We start from the raw sequence: 18907 nt of genomic DNA on the forward strand, positions 1-18907 counted from the left end.
GCTGTGGATGACGTAACGAGCTATGCCAGACAAAACTAGTCAAACTCAGATATGCGCAGCTGGCAGTTTGTAACAGACAATCGGGCACGATTGTATCGATAATCCATTGTTATGTCTCGAATGCCAAAAAGTGTACGGAAGTAGCATGTATCCATTGTGGGTGTAACAGGTGATTACAGCGTATCTGCGAGCAATTTCTGCGTTGGTGTAATGTACAGAAAAAGCCTTATTTTTGTATAAACCCATTTCCACCGTTAACTTTCACAGCCCTGCGGTATTATTGGTTTAAATCTTTATTTCCGCCCACACCTTCGAAGAATGAACGAAAAAATGGAGAGGGACTCAACCGGCACTGCAGAAAAGACCGAGCCGGCTTCGCATTTGAGGACAAATATGAATGAAGACACCTGCACAGCTAACTCCCACAGCTCCCGGGTTGACACCTGTGGTACTACTGACGTTGCCAGGGCTAGGTGGACGCTTCTGAGACAGGTATTGTTATGCTTAAAACCAAAGCACACACCTCTTGAGGCTTTAGAATATTTATTTCAAAATGTGTTGGATGTTCAACATAAAATATGTTGTTGGGCATCTTTAGATTTGTATATATGTCAGAATTTTGATCCGTGAACTTTGGAACAACATGGGGACAGAATGTTGCAGCCAGTCTTTTCTCCCTGTCGTGTCTCTTCCCTATTTTGACTATTGTTTACTACACTTAGAAATACAATTGTACTGTGTCGTTAAATAATATATATTCCTAGCCCAAGCTGTATGAAATGTGGAGGGACTTTTACCATTTGATATGCTTTACAGTATGATAGCATTCTGTTTATTCAGCAGTCCCTGTGCATTAGTACTCTGATCTGCTTTGACAGGCAGTATAACTTTATATACCTTTACCTTCTGTAATTTTATCAACAAGTGGTTTAATAACAGTATATTACAGCTCTACAACAACTTTGTCACCACTAAGAATGTGTTTCTTCTTTGGCTACAGACTCAAGAACCTTGTGCGCACCAGAGCAGTAGCTGCTAGCTTTTGCTTTTTTCCCATAGATGGGCATTGTACAGACTTTACAGTGTGCTGACAAGAAAAGCTCCCTGCATAGAGGCCATCTTGCATTCTGCATTTCTTCCTCCTGGCGCAGTGATGACCTCTATGTGTATGGCCTCAACCAAGAGACACACTGTAGATGGATGGAAACTGTAGATGGATGGATACTGTAGATAGAACTCTGCTTGAAAAGATACAGATCCATTCTGTACATTATTATAAAGGGACATTTGTATTCTGTTTACATCAACACTGCTGTCCATATTTAACTCTTGGTTAAATCCAACTCAGGAAAACGTGGATAAATGAGCAATGTAAAACTGATTGAAAATGCCTTTCTCCTCCATAGCACATTATGGTCTTCACAAAAGACCTGTGTTGGATTGAAACCTCACACTCCCAGAACAGGAAAACATGATGACTGAATCATTCTGAAAATGCTGAGACTTTATGTCTTATGAGAAGCTTTACCAGTTAAGGGATATGCTCCTTTTTTTGAAATTTAAATGCACGAAATCCCTTTATCCCCACTCCTGACTCTAACAGGTGCTGCGTCAGAAGCAGGTTGACGCTCCAGAGGTCAAACAGGTGTCTGTTCGCAGGTTTGCAACGTTTGACCTTTTCAGCAGGAAAAGACTTCTGACGCAAGACTCTAGTGATACCTCAGATGACCAGTGGGTGGAGTACAGAAGTGTCTACTTTCCAGAATACAGTGCCTTGCTCAGGTACACACTCTTGAATGGATGCACATAAGGCTCGGGTTTAATGCTGGCACAGATAAAGCATGGTGACAGTGCACCACACAAGGGGCCATTTTATGATACAACAGCACATCAGACTATTTGGGTAAAAAAGTCAGTACTGACCAACTTCCAGGTTTATACAGTGTCACGCTGCTTTTATCACCAATGGTAAAAGAGCATTGGTGATTACATCTACTAAAAGTATCTGGAATCTGTGGTTTGTTGTGAATCTGTATGTTGTACGAATTTAATTCAGCCAAACACTTCATCTACACATCATTTATGTCAACTTTTGATGTTTTTAAGTCATTTCGTTCTCACTTTGTAATAATAACAAAGTTTTAAATAGTTATTACGATAACGTCTGTGTAATAATTAACATTTTTTGCGTCCCTTCAGGGATAACCTGGGGCCTATCCGAGTTAATGAAGTGCTCAACAGTTTTGACAACACCGGTAATGTCTGTAAGTACATACTTTATCTTACTTCTTGAAGGCATTGTGTCTGTAATATGTTTGTGTGTATGTGTTTATGTTCACAGAGTTTGTTTTACTGTAACTGCACTACATCCTGGCTTTTATCCCATTCACACACTACAATTTTGGGTTAGCCTCATGCTGTGGGCTGTTAGTGTTTGATTGACTGGTTGATGCAGGTGGTTTGAGTCCATCTCTTTGAATCGGAGTACTTCTCTTGTGCGGCTTCTACAGTTTATCATACTCATTCCTCCCAACTACCTTCAAATGTCCTTTAGAAGGAAAGTGGGCTGCAGTCTTCTTATTGCTTCAGTCGACAGGGATGAGTGGTTTGGGTGAAAGGAGAGAGGATGACTTAAACAGGGGTTTGAACATGCGACCATAGAGTGGAGCCTTGATTTCAACCTTCATTCTGTCAAGTGTTTGTGAGGCATTTACTCATAATGAGTTTACTTCTGGTTAAGTGTAATTCATTTTTTACTACGTTTTGTTCAGTTATTGCTTGTGCCTTTTAGCAATGTTTATCCTGTCATAGAGGTTTTTCAGCCAGACCCACGCGACTGCTGTTTACATGAGTGAAACCAGTTATGTTGGCTACACACACAATCTTTAATTTTTGGAACACTCCTGCCAAGTAGCATTTTAATGAGTTGGCAGACAATTATACTCCATTATAAGGACTTCATGGCATGCAAAGCTAATTTGAATTGCATGTGTAAATTCTTGCATTATAAATATACTGTATGTCCGTAAAGTTGTGACTTGTATATAATACAAAAGTTTGTTTTCCAAATTGGTGGAATTGTGATTTTTACTGCACATCACAGTATGAAATATTGCAACAATGATGAGGATCATTAGAAACAACATGTACAATGATAAAAATATGGGTTCAGCTTCACAGACCTGCTCCACTGACAACGTACTTAGATGTGGGCTCTTCAAGTCATTATATACTTATATACCAGGCATGTGATGGGTTATGACAAAGGTCACGGGTTAGAGTCAGAGGTGAAGGTCATGGCTTGGGGCTACATCATTGCACACTGGGATCAGACTATATAAGTCATGACAGAGCTCAGTGGCAGCTCTCATTCCAACCTGCTAGAATGGATAATCCCTTTCTCCATAAGGAGACAATAGGATCAATACTTTTTTCTTTGGAGGGAGAAAATGAAGAAGTCATCATGTTTTTGCCTTGTGGTGCTTTGCTATGCTGTTTGTGATTTGCAGATCTCTCATTCCCTGCTTTTCTTTCTCTTTCTCTTTCTCTTCCAGTATCTATAAAGTAGTAACTAATAGCCCTCCTCCTTCATTTCCCCTCCCTCACACCAGACATCTACCGACTGCTTACAGTAAACCCCCCTCACCCCCCTTTCTCAATCTACCCCTCTTACCATTGCTCCTCTTTCTTCCTTCTGCCCCCTCCATCCCTCTCTCCTCCCAGCTGGAGCCGTGCTTGGCCAGATGGGTAACTGAGTTCCTGACTCGGCCAGTGGATTAGCACAGCCGGAGATGAGAGCATAAAGGTGGGGAGGAAAGAAGGGGGAGATGGTGGGTGGGCATGCCAGAGGTGGTGTGTGTGTGTGTGTGTGTGTGTGTGTGTGTGTGTGTGTGTGTGTGTGTGTGTGTGTGTGTGTGTGTGTGTGTGTGTGTGTGTGTGTGTGTGTGTGTGTGTGTGTGTGTGTGTGTGTGTGTGTGTGTGTGTGTGTGTGTGTGTGTGTGTGTGTGTGTGTGTGTGTGTGTGTGTGTGTGTGTGTGTGTCACTAGCAACGGGACCTCATTCCTCAAACAATGAGCCAGCCATCTCCCTCCTGTTCTCCATCCCGTGTTTGGGACTAGTAATGCGTGAGATCAATTAGGATTGGTTGAGAGGAGGCTCTGAAAGGCCCAAAGGTGACCCTGTCAGAGCTCTCGGGTATATTTTTTGGGGATGGGAGTCAGAGAGAAACCCCTCTTAATACACACACACCTACTTAGGTTTGCTCCTCACAAAGATATACGGCCACGCACTTATGCTTTCAAAAATCCACACAGTCCTGCTAATGAACACATTCACTTTGCCCACCATCACACCCTCTCCACCTTTCCTGCTATCTTGATAATCCCCCACCCCTGAGGTGTGGACAAGCCCAAATCCTAGGGGTCCTTGTCCTCCTGAATAGCAGGCTAAAAAGCCTGGCCGGATTAGCCCACTGCCTCCAAAATGTGTGGACTCAGCTTAAAATTGCTACCCCCTCTCATCATGACCCTCTCTCCCGACTATTGTGTTTGTGCCACCACTGTGCACGTATGTGAACAATATGTTGTTTCTTAAGGTGACGATAAGCTGGAGTCAATGGTTTCATTTCAAGACCCGAGGAGCAGGCAAGGACTTGTTTTAGGAAATATAGAGTGTATGTTAGAGATGACATCATACCGTATCAATGAAAGATCAGACAACACACTGTTTTAATGATCAGGCATTTGATTTATTTTGAAGAAAGATTCAAGTCCAACAGAAACCTTATATGGTCTAATGGAGAATACATGTATAATTCACAGCTCATTACAATATTGTGCATATTGTGAACTGCACCACAGGGCATGTGCTCAAAAATACCTAATTGGGCACAAGGAACTAAAAGTTAAACCAAATGGAGACTTTAAGACTTTTGTGATGAACAGGTTCAGATAATACTCTGAAGAGGAGCATTCTCGATATCAACGCTGATCACATGGTACGCCATAATCACAGTGGGAGAAAACCGGTGGTATGTTGAAAATGTATGCTATCAAATGAAAAAAATCATATTTTAGAATTTGATGTGCAGGTATTTAAGTGGTTAGAAGATGATTCCTATTCTGCCTATCGCCTGGTTGTCTACAGAGTGCTTTGTTGGTTCAGGAGGTGAAAATATGACTTTCAGTTATTTCTATTCGTTTTTGAAACATAAAAACCAATTATTTTTGGAACTAGTTTCTATGACTTTCCATTTGGTCGGGACATGATTATTATTATTGTATTGTTGCTCTTTTCAACCGCAGCTGCTTGTTAATTTATCATCAGGCTGCTCGTGGTGCTGACATCGGTGCTCTCTCTTTATCAAGGTCTGTTTGGGTCATCAACCCCATTTCGACTCTAATCATTCTCAAGTTTATTTGCATCCATTCTGACTGTGTTCCCTTTCAGATCCCATCTCTCTGTTTTTAAAAAAATAAGTTATGCATGTGTTTTGGATTGGTTCCAACATATATGAAGACTTCTAACCGGGTGTTTTATAGAGGGCGAAGGCATCATCCAGGTGACGGGTGACTTTGGTGATGTAGATACTCACCTGCCTTTGCATTTGATGAGGTATTCAAGCATAAAGCACCCCCTCTGGTGGCCATTCAAAAGTCATGGGACTGCAGTTACATTTGTAACTCGTTATATGCCGTCAATGAATAATCGGGCCTATTTCAGATTGGTCTTGATCACTTTGAACTATTTGAACTCTGAACTGCCAACCCTCCTGGTTCTTTGGCTGACAGCGGGGGCTTGTAATAGTAAGAGAGCTTTGTACAGCCTTTGTTTGGGGTTTTAGGGGTGCTTGTTTCCTGCTAGGGATCAGGATTTTAGGACACAATACAGGCCCTTGGGGTTGGGTGACTAAGAATGCATCAGAGGAGGTGTGTGCATGTGTGTGTGTTTGAGAGGGTTTAGGAAGAGCTTGTTGACATTGCAGGGCTTTTGGTAAGGGGGCTCGTTGGACTGCGGTGTTACTTGTTGGGTTCATGTTGCAGGCAAAGGTCACAGTGACATACATACACACACAAACAGGAATACGTGATCTGTTCTGCATGTTTTAATGTCTGGGATTGTCCTCTGAAAGCCATTAGATGCAGCTGAGTTCCGACTCATTTAGAGCGATGCTTTCCCTGTTCCTGCATTAGTGTGTACACGTCTTTGTGTGTGTGTAATCGAGAGCCAAGCATCCTAATGAAGGCTAATAGAGCCTTCTTCACTACAGCTGTCATTGTCTGAATGGATACTAGCCTTTCAGCCTCTCAGTCATCCCTATTATCTCCCACAGACTTCACCTATCACCCCCACTGGTAAATACTATAAGCCCTGGATGTTTGAGTGTTGTGAGGGAGAGCAGTAGGGAGGGAGGACGAGTTAGCTGGTCTTTTTTTTGTGTGTGTATCTGGCGTTTGCTGTGTTATGGGACTGTTTGTGAAGAGGACAGAGGATAAATGTCATCATAAATACCCAAATAAGCCAATTGTCACTACATGACAGCCTTGTGTTCTTGTCACTTTATGTTGCAGTGTTGGAAAGGTGTGAGTTTTCTATATCCAGTGGATCTGTCACAGTCATGCATGTTTAATGTATTGTAGGCTACCAGTGTCTCAATGTTCGTGTGTGTGTGTGTGTGTGTGTGTGTGTGTGTGTGTGTGTGTGTGTGTGTGTGTGTGTGTGTGTGTGTGTGTGTGTGTGTGCGTGTGCGTGTGCGTGTGCGTGTGCGTGTGCGTGTGCGTGTGCGTGTGCGTGCGTGCGTGCGTGCGTGCGTGCGTGCGTGCGTGCGTGCGTGGTAATAGGTGCCCCCCCGTAGCCTCTCCTTGTGCCAAGCCTTTAGCGGAGCCCTGTTTGCATAATTATGCTAATTCATTGTGCCATAGTGCTAATTAGACCTTGTTAGACAATAGAGCTAGACTGGGAGCTGGCAGGCATACACACACATGCACAGACACACACTCACTCAGACTGTTGTGTCAATGACAAGGTTTGTGGTCCCCCTCTGCGCTGTTTATAACATGCTCTGCTCTCTATAGAAATGGTTCTCTACTGGTGTGCCCTGGATTGAGCTCAGGTGTCTGTTACGATTTGATTCAACCTAATGGAACAAAAATCAATGTGAAACAGAAATACTACACAAACGTCCTCACAATCCAATGAAATTGGTCCATGCCTATATTGTCATTCCCCTTATTCCTCAGAGCTGTTGTTTCCAGCAATTAGGTATGTTTTTCTTAATTCCACCACTGTTATCATTGTACATTGGGATGGTAAGCACTTAGCAACAAAACACACCTCAGTTTACTTTTGTTTGACCATGGGATTGGATTATGAGTTATTCCTGGACACGTGCTTTAAGAAAAGAAAAGAGGTTAATGTCCAATTTTTTCTTAAAATATACATTTCTTAAATACTGATGGTCAGATAGAAGGAATTTATTTTCCAAAAATGCTCACATGGGCACTAAAATTTAACTTGTTGTGAATAAATTTGATCCAAGTACAGAACCTTGTAATATCTGTAGTGTCAGAGTTATTTATTTTTTTATTTTTTTATTTGAAGGAGGTTTTCCTGCAATCAATTAATGGCCTACTGGGCTTCAGAATTTCTTTTTCCATAGTGCAACACATCCCACTGACAAGCTTCCAGAGAGATTGAATAGATGGCTTAAGCTGTTGGAAATTAGCTAAACTACCTACAGGAATTTGTGTTTAAAGACAGAAATGATTTTGCAGTTACGTCTATCACAAGGTGGCAACCAGCGTCAATAAATGCGTAACTTACACATTGAGTTTCCTCAACCTTTTCTTCCGTCTAATTGTTTGATTAAGCTGTTTCAGATAAGCCAAATGAATCATACGAGCTTAGTTAAAGGCACTTTTTGAATGATGTTTGCTACTGTACTTTTGTATGTTCTTTAGGATAAAAATGGCAATGGTGGAAGAGCATTTCTAGCCATTGCCACATGATTTTTTTTCTAAGTCAATAATTTAACCACTAAACACAAAAAGACAGTATCACACAGTAAGTGTGTGCGTGTGCGTGTGTCTTGTAAGAGTGGGGGTTGGAGGTGGTGTAAGCAAGACTTGACTGGCTTTAGGGCACATTGAAGGAGTTGCCAGTTGACTTAATTGAAAGTAATTGATTTTCGCTTCTGTAGCCTTGTCTCTTCCATCCATTCATTGGAGGGAAACAAGAAATAGAGACTAGCCTGAAGTACTGTTGGGTGTTGGAAGCTTCTTGACACTCGAGAAGTAAACAGTCACCACACCATATCTGAACACAACTTGAAGCTAATATTTATGTGCATGCACACACATGCTAGTGCACGGTGGAATTCCCTGCAGTAAACCACCATTGTGACTTTTAGCACAATAGGGATTGAAAGTGAGTTGTTGGGTGTAACTTTGCTCAGTGTCTGTGTGTGTGCGCGTGTCCGTGTGTGTGTCTGTGTGCGTGCGTGCGCACTATTACCAGTAAGCGGTGGGGATTAAGTTCAGGAAATGAGTAGAGCGTTAAAGAGTGCTTCCCTGCCCAGTGCGTTTGCATTGTCACCGCTGCTAATACTCAGCTAATTACAAGGACATACTTTAACAGCAAGCTCAGCCTATAACCCTCATGTCTCTCCACTTCATTCCTTCCTTTTCTTAGGTTACCCCCCAACCCCCACCCCACCCTAGAATTAGAGGATGAAATGAAAGAAAGAAAGAAAAAAAGATAGAGTAATAACAGGTCTCTCCCCTCCTTAAAAGCTCGCCCTCCCTATGGACGGATACAATTATTGGATTTTTCTCCATTTAAGTCACCCGACCCTTACGTGCCCCTCCTGGCAATGTCCCCTTTGGTGCCTAAGCTCAACGTACACTGGCCCCTCCAGCCATGTAACACAGACACACACAAAGAAAGAGAGAGAGTATATAATATAATTTAGATTGTGATGTGAACAGTCGGAGCACCATGTCATATAAGTAAAAAAACTAAATATACCCTACTTCATCCTGTTTAAAGCCTTCATTCATTCATGCTAACAGCTTTTTGTGTTTGAAGTAGTCAAAGATGTTCAATATCTTCAAGATGTTATAAAAGCTAAGGAGGCTGGACAGAGAAGTGCTCCAGCCGTGCTGTTAAGTATTTATGCTTTATATGTTGCGGTGCAAATCCTTGTACTCCTAGCTTGCGATATATATATATACTTTATAACTATAGTTGAACGTTTCATTCAGTACACAAGTATGATGATTTCTTCAAAGCCATAAAACCCTCAAAGCTATGATTTTCTCTAGCTATTGCTACATAAAGCATCAACCTTTTACATCATCTCCTGCAGTCACAATGATGAATACCCCCCTCGGGTAGTACATGAAAGTGGCACACATTTACAGAACTTTAGGCAAGAAAACTACATTCTCACATTTTTAAAAAAGTTAAGAAAAGTTTAAGTTTCTTAAACCAGACTGAAGCCTGTACCCACCAGTACAGTGGAAAATGTATTGAGGGATCTAGCGGAGCCTTTTTCATGTTTACACTCACTATCCATGCATATCTGATTGTCAGTGTCTGTTTTCATATTTGTGTGTAGCAAAAATGTATACACACACACACACACACACACACACACACACACACACATACACACACACACACACACACACACACACACTGAATATGCTTGCATTAGAGAGCTAAGTGATTAGTGCATGGTAGTTAATTTGGCCCTCCTCCCACCCATCAAGTGCACCATGTGTACTTCCAAAGGCACAAGTGCAGACATGTAAGTGGACGAGCGAGTGTGTGTTCGTTTATGTGTGTGCAAGGCTGTGAGTGAACGTCCCTGATGATGTTTTAAAACAAATAGATGATTAATGTGATTAGTGAGTTGATCGGGGAGTGAAACAGCTATAGTAAATGGCTACACGGTCATATGGGAATAGTCTATGGCACCACTCCAAACACTCACTGTGTGTTTCCGTATTTTCTGGTTTTGCATTGGTTTCACCATTTTCGACTGATGTAGGGAGCTGTTTTGGCTTTGACTTTATATTCTCTTTAATTTACGGTGTCAAGTGGGCTTGCAAAATATATTTAGTTATTTTAAGCAAGGAGAGTTATCATAAATGATCAATAAATCAGTTCTTGGTTCTGGGGACTGTTTCCACAAATAGGCACAACAGAGAGGTGGAGAAGCCGTCAACCTGTCAACATGCAGAAACTGCTAATGTGTTTGTTATTTAGCTAAGGAGCCATTAAATTGCGTAGTGACTCACTATACAGATTTAATGCACAAACAGCTACAGTACTTGTTCACTCTGTCAGTCTCTGTCTGTCAGAAGACTGGCTAAATAGCCCCACAGGGGCCTTTTAACTGTCAGTTGGCTGTGCTAACACTAAAGTAGGTGTTGACGCTAATGGGTGTGCTAAATGCTAATGCGAGCTATCGTGGGCCTCTGAGGGGAAAGTTAACTGATTTTCAAGTGTCCCCCTGAGAGACTGCCGTAATCGCTAACTAGCAGTAGCATCTCTCTGGGGCTGCAGGCTGAAGGGACTAAAGCTGTTGGAGCTGTTCTAACGGTAAACTGCCATATTGTGCTGTGGCTTAACTCCTTCACTCTCAAATAATATGGAGAACATATTTATTGGTCTGTCCGTGTTTGACATTAGCTTAGGAAGTTAGAATGTCTTAAAGAAGGAGACAGCGACAAAACATATCTTCATGGATTATATGTCATGAAACTAAAACGAACAGCCAGACCGTAGGAAATCTGCAGGGAAAATACAACATGGCTGCTTTTTTGTTTTTAGTTCATTTATCACTTGTCCCAACCCTTAAATACTGAGAGAAAATTAGTTTAACGGCTATTGATCTGCTACGGACAAGTCACAAGTGGTTAGGACTACTGATGGTGCAGAAGTCCACAGAAAACATCCAGATAAAAAGCCATGGTTCAGTAATGGGCTTTGTGGAGAGAACTTTACTAGAAATGGGACAGTGTGACTGCGGCATATCACATCAGGCACAAGAGCAACTTGAATTTGCTTTTCCAAATGCATGTTCAGGTAGTATTACATTTATTTTCAGTCCAAAACCCAAAGGTATCCACTTAACACTGATATAAAACAGGAACTTTACATTAGAAACTGCGCCCAGAGAATGTTTTGATACAAATCAATTTACAGACTATTTGTTTTATCACTAATTTACAGCACATGCACAACATAGAAAGGCATAAAACAATACATACAGAACAGTATAAACATATTTATGAATTTTTTTATTTAAAAAAGCCCACATAGGGTATGCAGGGCTTACCTTGCCTACCCCAAAACACGCCCACAATGAAAATCAAAAGTTTCTCTAAAATAAAAGACTGCTTTAAAAAAACTGGAGTGTAGGAAGAAGTAACAAAGGAGCGATGACACCCTTTCAAACCTTTTTTACCCTTTCAAACCTTTTTTACCCTCTTTTACAGACACAGGAAATCTTTTCTGTCACATGCCATCACACTGTACAATAACAGTTAAACTTTTCAGAACAATACAGTCGGAAGTACCTTATGTTTTTCTCATAATCTGTGCACTGCACCTTCTATTATTATACGTTTACATTTGCACTACAATTAGACCGCTTATTTAAACATTTCATTTTTTAGGGTATCTTTTGTATTGTATTTTTATATTACTGTTTTGATGTGTCTGTATGTAATGCTGCTGTTACACTGCAATTCCCCAGCTTGGGATCAATAAAGTATTTCTATTCTAATCTATTCTGTTCTATTCTATTCTATTCTATTATATTTATCTCTACAGCTACAGGTAAACAGGCCTGATATACCACTGGGTTCTGATGTTGATAATAAGAAAATCATTTTTGAAGGTGTATATGCACACACACACAACAAACCTGTGTGTGATATGTGTGTGTGTGTGTGTGTGTGTGTACTTAACATGTAAGTATGTGTGGGTGTGTCTCAGTGGAGACAGAAGGGATTACAGGAAGATTGGTGTACAACCAGGTTTCTAGACGGATCCCCTCCAAACTCTCTGTGCTGCCCCACTGGGTCTTTCATCATGTGTGCGTGTGTGCGCGTGTGTGTGTGCCTGTGCGTGTGCATGTGTGTGTTCAGGGCTGGAACTAGAGAGGGAGGGTTAAGTGTGGGATCACAGATGGAGACATCATTTTTCAGTACCCTACATCATCTTCCTCCCTCTCTCCCTTTCCTTCACTCACTACCTCACATACTATTCCCACCTTTTTTGTGGTTGGTAGACAAACATTGCCCTAACTCTTTCTGTAACCTGAACTCAACTATTACATTAAATAATTTGCTAATCGATTAACCAGCTTTTTAAATAATAATATTCTACAACTGAACGTCTTTCAAGTTGTGGAAAAAACAAGACAGATGAGGGCGTCATCTTCGGGAAATGCTAATTGACATTTTTCACCATTTTATGACATTTTATAGTCCAAACAACTAATCAACAAAATAATTTAACAAATTAATCTACAGTGAAAATAGTCATTAGCTGCCTTCCTTGACTTTTACATGCATGTATAAAAAACATTTGTAAAATAAAAATCTTGTGCTGCTAAGTACGAAAGGAGTAAGAAATCTTTGGAAAAGGTTTAATGTTGATTTTTGAGGAGCTTGGTTCCAAGGACTTCCAGGAATCGTGGTTACTGTATCTAGGGTCACTTCTAAGATCACTTCTCACCATAGCTTCAGACGGGATGAAAACATATTTGTTTGACTCTAGAGTAGAGTAATTGATGAGTAAATCGATTTTTTATTATTGATTATTGTTTTAAAATGTGATGATGTTCTGCTTCTCTTTGTTATGTATCATTATAAATTGAACATCTGTGGGTTTTGGACTGCTGTTGGGACAAAACAAACATTTATAGATGTCACTTTGGAGATTAATCAGTTAAATATACTGTCATAGAGTACATGATTCATCAAATAATAAAAGGAACATTGTTTAATTGATGAACACAGCCGTTATGTGTAGCCTGTGGACTTTGACCAGGTATTTAGATACATCTTAAAAAGGTGTTACTCCTGTGTAGCATAGTTGTAGCTCACTATGTCAGTGCGACAGGTTATATTCTTCTCTCCCTGTGCTGATGGTAGCATCTTCCCTCCCTGTTTTATTGCTTTCCAGCCTCTCTGATGTGCTCCTTCCCTCCCTCTCTGCCTTCCTCTCACTCTCTCCACCCACCAGTGATTGCAAAATCTTCCCGTCAGTACCATAATCATACCAGCCCAGATTCTGTGCCAGTGTGTAACCACTGCCAGTCTATACACACACACACACACACACACACACACACACACACACACACACACACACACACGCACACACACGCACACACACACACACGTACAGGTGAGCACATGTGTTCTGGAGGAGAAATACAGTTTGAGCTTTTATGCTGCTTTCCCAAGTGGCTGTTTTTGAGCGCAGCCACAATAGAGGGCCTAATGTGGATTTGTTTAGAGAGCTGGTTAATTGGAGTGGGATGCTCTAATTGCACCTCTTTCATGATGTGTGTGTCTGTGGCTGTGTGTGTGTGTGTTTGTGTGAGTGTCACCTGGCCTTTGTTTGGACTATGTGTGGGAAAACATTTGCTCAGCTATAACCACACTACACAAACACTATGAGCTACATAGCACACACATAAGGGCTGTGAAGTGTCTATGTACAGAGAGCGGGATAGAAACAAACAGAGAAAGAAAGAATACATGAACAGTGCACCTTTTTATAATAGGTACAAGCTACTGTATGTGCAGGTCCCCGCCTTTTAAATGAATGGGCAACTTATGTTTTTGCGCGTGCATCTGTGGAGTACTTCTGTTTTTGCTGACGGTGTCCCCCAGCTGGGGGTGCTCTAAGTCTTTGTATGACTCCACTGCTGGCTTGTGTGTGTGTGTGTTTGTGTGTGTGTGTTTGTTTGTATGTGCAGGGATGCCTGACGATGTGTATTTTAAAGATATTCATTAGTTTGGCATCTCTTGTCATACCACAGTGTCCTGCCTTTCTGACTTGTAAGGAGGCTCACTAAACTCATACTATAGACAAGGACAGTGTCTTTGATTATAATAAAGCACATTTGTTATTAATAATTAACCAATTATCATATTGTTAATGATATTAAATAGAAATAATAATACATTTTTTAAAATAATAATAGCGTTAACGTTAGCCTGTGCTATCCATTATAGGTCGGACCGGCCTCGCTTGGTCATGTATGTAGATACGGTAACTATCTTGGACCAAACACAGGCTTGAGCTGAGCTACAGTATATTACTGTATGCAGCTACTACAGCAGAGCCAGGATCTGTTTGGACACCAATGTTAGAGAAGACAAACGCCCATTTAGATACAAATATCAGTCAACATCACGTAATGTGTTTTTCTTTTATTTAGTGGGAGCATTTGTCAGTCACAGGTCAAACAGCACATGATGTTTGATTCTAATGAGTGATTATTTACTTGAATATAGATGTACACAGATTTTAAATATAGTGTGTTTGTTAGGCTTTCTAGTAGTCGGCAGCATTTTACAAAACACATGGAAAACCCTGACTAGATGAGTGGAAAAATGCAATAATGCAGATGCTACCATAAAAGACACAACAGGTCTCGGATTATATACTGTGGCCTTTACAGCAACTAGATCCCATCATCTTGAGCAATGTATGCGACAGTGCGAACCGCTACCATCATGAAAACGCAAAATAAGGGAATATCCTTTGGGAGAATGGTGTTCAATCCTCCAGTAGAGTCCTAGGGAAACAATTACATTAGCATTGAAGCTGTTGGAGGCTCATGGACACCCGACTCCAGACTGAGGCACTTTATGTTGATATTTTCATTTTGTCACCCATCTGTATGTTGAACTTCCAATCTATTAACCGAAGCAGGTTTAAAAATGAAATAAGCTCACAGAAAGGGGAAAAAATCAAAACGGGTATAAGATGAAATATTTCAAATAAAAAAGTTTTAAATTAATTGACGGTTTCATCCACTTCCCTCTTCCTGAATCTTTACTTTCATCACCCTCTCTTCCGTCCACTCTCTATTCCCTCCTCCTGTATCCATTTGTTTTTCCCTTCGACTTTCCCTCTTTACCCTCTATCTGTCCAGCCCTCTTTCAGTCTCAGTTCACCATCCACTTATGTTGATTGTGTTTGTTTGTGTGTGTGTGTGTGTGTGTGTGTGTGTGTTTTTATGTGTGTGGGTACCTCTGTGTGAGTGCAAACACATGGCGTGCCCTAAGTGGGCCATGGACCTAAAGCTAATCAATGATCGTCATTTAAGCCCATTCTCATCCTGCGAACACACACACACACACACACACACACACACACACACACACACACACACACACACACACACACACACACACACACACACACACACACACACACACACACACACACACACACACACACACACACACACACACACACACACACACACACACAGACAGTAGTGCTTTGCTGATCAATTGTAAATAAGTGTCATTCACTTTTGCTTGTCTGCTAAAGGACAGAGTTAGGATGGTCCGTCTCTATTCCTCTTTAGACTTTCTTAGTGTGCTTCTATGTTTTTTTTTTTCATTGTTTGGCATAATGAGACAAGAGAGTGATCTCTTTTGTTAGCGTAAGTGTATGCGTTTGCCTTTCTCTTTGCTTGTGTGTGTTTCTGTGTGTGTGTATTCAGGTGCATGCATGTCTTTGCAAGGTCACTCTAAATGGAGATGTATTATTAGTAACCATTCAGAGCATGGTCGCTGTAGTTTGCTTGCAAGGCAATCAGATCACTTAAGAGGCTTCTTGGTCTATGGCCTGAAGCTTCCTGTCTCTCCTTGTATGTGTCTCTCTCTCTATCCTCTAATGCCCCTCTCCATCACACACAGAAACCCCAGCAGCCATGGTCATCACCCCTTATCTTCTCTCTCCTCACCCTGCCTCTTCTCCTCTCTACCACTCCTGCCTCCTGTCCTTTACCTCCATTGGGGGGAAAAAGGACAAGGTCATGCAGATAAACATTGAAAAGTGTAAGAGGAAGAGAGAGAGAGACAGAGAGAGCTGAAATGAACCGTCTCATTTGGACATAAGCCCCTGGGCGGCCATGGTGAGAGGCTAGCTAGCCTAGCGGATAATGCCCAATTGTGTATAAGGCATTATTTAGCCTGAGTTAGCCGGCTGCTTTGACAAGCTATTACTGGAAAGCATGAAGATCAGGGTAATGCAAGACCGTCTTTATGTGTGCGTGTGTGTGTGTGTGTTTGTGTGTGTGTGTGTGTATATGACAGGTGGGTAACTGCCCCTGGGACCCAGTGGCATAGACATTGCTTTACTTACACATTGCTGGTCCACTGGAGTATCGTGCACACTAATGAATGTGTGTATGTGTGTGTGTCTTGACAGCATGCTTAGTAGACTGTTTCCATCGATGCATGCACGGTGACGGACAACATTACCACAGAGAGTCAGCTCTTTGTGCGGCATATATGTTCACTTGAGTAGGCAGTTTAGTAAGAGGTCCCTTAACCCCGGTGACACTGAAGAGTCTGATAGTGAAACCCATGTATCTGTTCCCACGGACACATTCCAGGAACTTCCAGAGGAACTGCAGCCTAGGATGACATAAACATCTACACGAGTAACAGCTTCATCTACAGTATCTTATCATCAATCATTTCCGCATTAATGCGTTTAGTACAAATATTATTTTCAACATGTAAATTAAGTTGATATTTTCCTCCATTTATGAACAGAATGATTGAGAGGACATTTCCCCCAAAGTAGCTGAACATGACGCTTGTGTTGCAGGTTTATTTATCCACTTATTGTGAGGGCTACACAGACTTTTTCAGTCCTGATGTTGATACCTGAGCTTTGCATCCATACATCAAAGGGGTGATGGTCCAACTAGTATTTGCATGTTGTCTAACTGTCCTACATTATTTTATTGTTGATTATAGTATACCTACCTATTGTGAAGTGTGAAGCAAAGCTCTATTATGTCACTGGCACATCAGCAATTGCAGATGTTTAAGTCTCGGTCCTTCTGCCCCTTCTTCCTTTACTGTCTCTTAAAACATTTCCACGATTACGACTATAACACCCATGAGCCTCTCCAGCTCCGGACCACTCAGAAGATCAAAACAACTATTATGCTGTTATGAATGTTCCACTTACTGTGTTTCTTAGAGCTGATGTAACCCAGGCTCCCTTAAAGCTCAGTGACACACACACACACACACACACACACACACACACACACACACACACACACACACACACACACACACACACACACACACACACACACACACACACACACACACACACACACACACACACACACACACACACACACACAGACCCTGAGTTACCTTTTTCATCCGATCCACTGTTCTCCAAAGTGTTTATTCGCAGAGAATCTGTAAAATTCAGTGTCAGAATCACTGTTAGAGTGGCACAAAACACACATTGGCGGAAAGCACAATAAAAAACGGAAGCTAATAAATTCTTTCTAATGATTTTATTCCTTTTACCATGTGCATCTTATTGGTCAACGTGTAACCTATGCATTTATTCACTTTGTTCAGCACTGTACTCCTTGGCATTTTGTTTTTTTATTTGTATTTTATTTGATTCTTGTTATTTGCTTAATTAACTTACCCCCATGTATTTATTGTGTGTATTGTGTTTTCGCACTATGCCAGTATGCAAGCTTCTGAATTCAGTTGTCCCTGGTGGGATTAATAAAGTTGTCTGAGCCTTGTATCCATGACTTTTAATCAAGGTTTAAAAGTTAAGTGCTTAGAAACTCACATTTGTTAAATCATGCTCATGTTTATTTTATATTTAGTCCTGAATTCTGGACTTTGAGGCATTTTCTATATTTATTCAAAAATTAATAACACAAAAAACTCCAGCAGTAATGATGATCCTATCCTTCACAAGCACAGAAAAATAAAACATGGATAGGTTTGGAGAGAAGAGCAGAGGGGAGAGATGAGGACAGATAAGAGGAGAATGTCTCATAGAGATATATCATTACACTGTTATACATGTAATCTATTGTGCTGCCATTGAACAGCAGCAGCATGAGTTTGGCAGTAGGCCATGCATACACACACACACACACACACAAACACACACACACACACACACACACACACACGCTGTGCCTCCAGTCGGGCAGTAATAGAGGGTGTGAGTGTATTAGTCGCTACAGTCCAAGTGTTAAGTGCTGGCCTGGTGTGTGTGAGATCGATGACAGCCGGGCGGCCCCTCATCCACACATACGCACAGACATAGACACACCCAGAGCTGTGACACATGGCCTGGGGTCAGGGGTCATACACAAACATCTCTCTCACACACACACACACACACACACACACACACACACACACACACACACACACACACACACACACACACACACACACACACACACACACACACACACACACACACACACACACACACTCACTCTTAATTTCTGTGTATATACAGTATCTATGTATCAAAATCCCTCTCTGTGTCTATTACACACACGCACACACACATACACACACAGTCATACATATACCCATCCTGTCCTGTGAGCGTAGGGAGGGGTCTGCTGTCAAGCACCGGTGGTCCATCGATACTTGGGCAGAGCACTAATGCCTGCTGTCTGCTGATGGACGCTGGCCTGCCTCCAGGGACCATTATACTCACTGGGACACAGACAGACTCTCACATTCAGAAACACACATCAGTGCACTAACGTGGAACACATAAACAAACCTTACTAGTGCTTGCAAGCACACACAGTGCGTAATTCTTGCAGGTTCAAGCA

The 18907-nt window shown here is 41.5% G+C and overlaps 1 protein-coding gene across 1 annotated transcript in view; it reads left to right on the forward strand.

The window, feature by feature from the left end:
• Window positions 1–330: 330 nt before the first annotated feature.
• The window catches only part of camkmt (calmodulin-lysine N-methyltransferase), a gene marked incomplete at its 5' end in the record, with an annotated part of 105524 nt that continues 86947 nt past the window's right edge, over window positions 331–18907 (forward strand). The window contains 3 exons of the mRNA XM_083922455.1: window positions 331–492; window positions 1604–1782; window positions 2200–2264. Of these exons, the coding sequence (XP_083778581.1) occupies window positions 331–492; window positions 1604–1782; window positions 2200–2264 (406 nt within the window). The remainder of the gene's footprint in view (window positions 493–1603; window positions 1783–2199; window positions 2265–18907) is intronic.

Source organism: Echiichthys vipera (genome assembly GCF_963691815.1).
Source record: "Echiichthys vipera genome assembly, chromosome: 11".
Classification (NCBI taxonomy): domain Eukaryota; kingdom Metazoa; phylum Chordata; class Actinopteri; order Perciformes; family Trachinidae; genus Echiichthys; species Echiichthys vipera.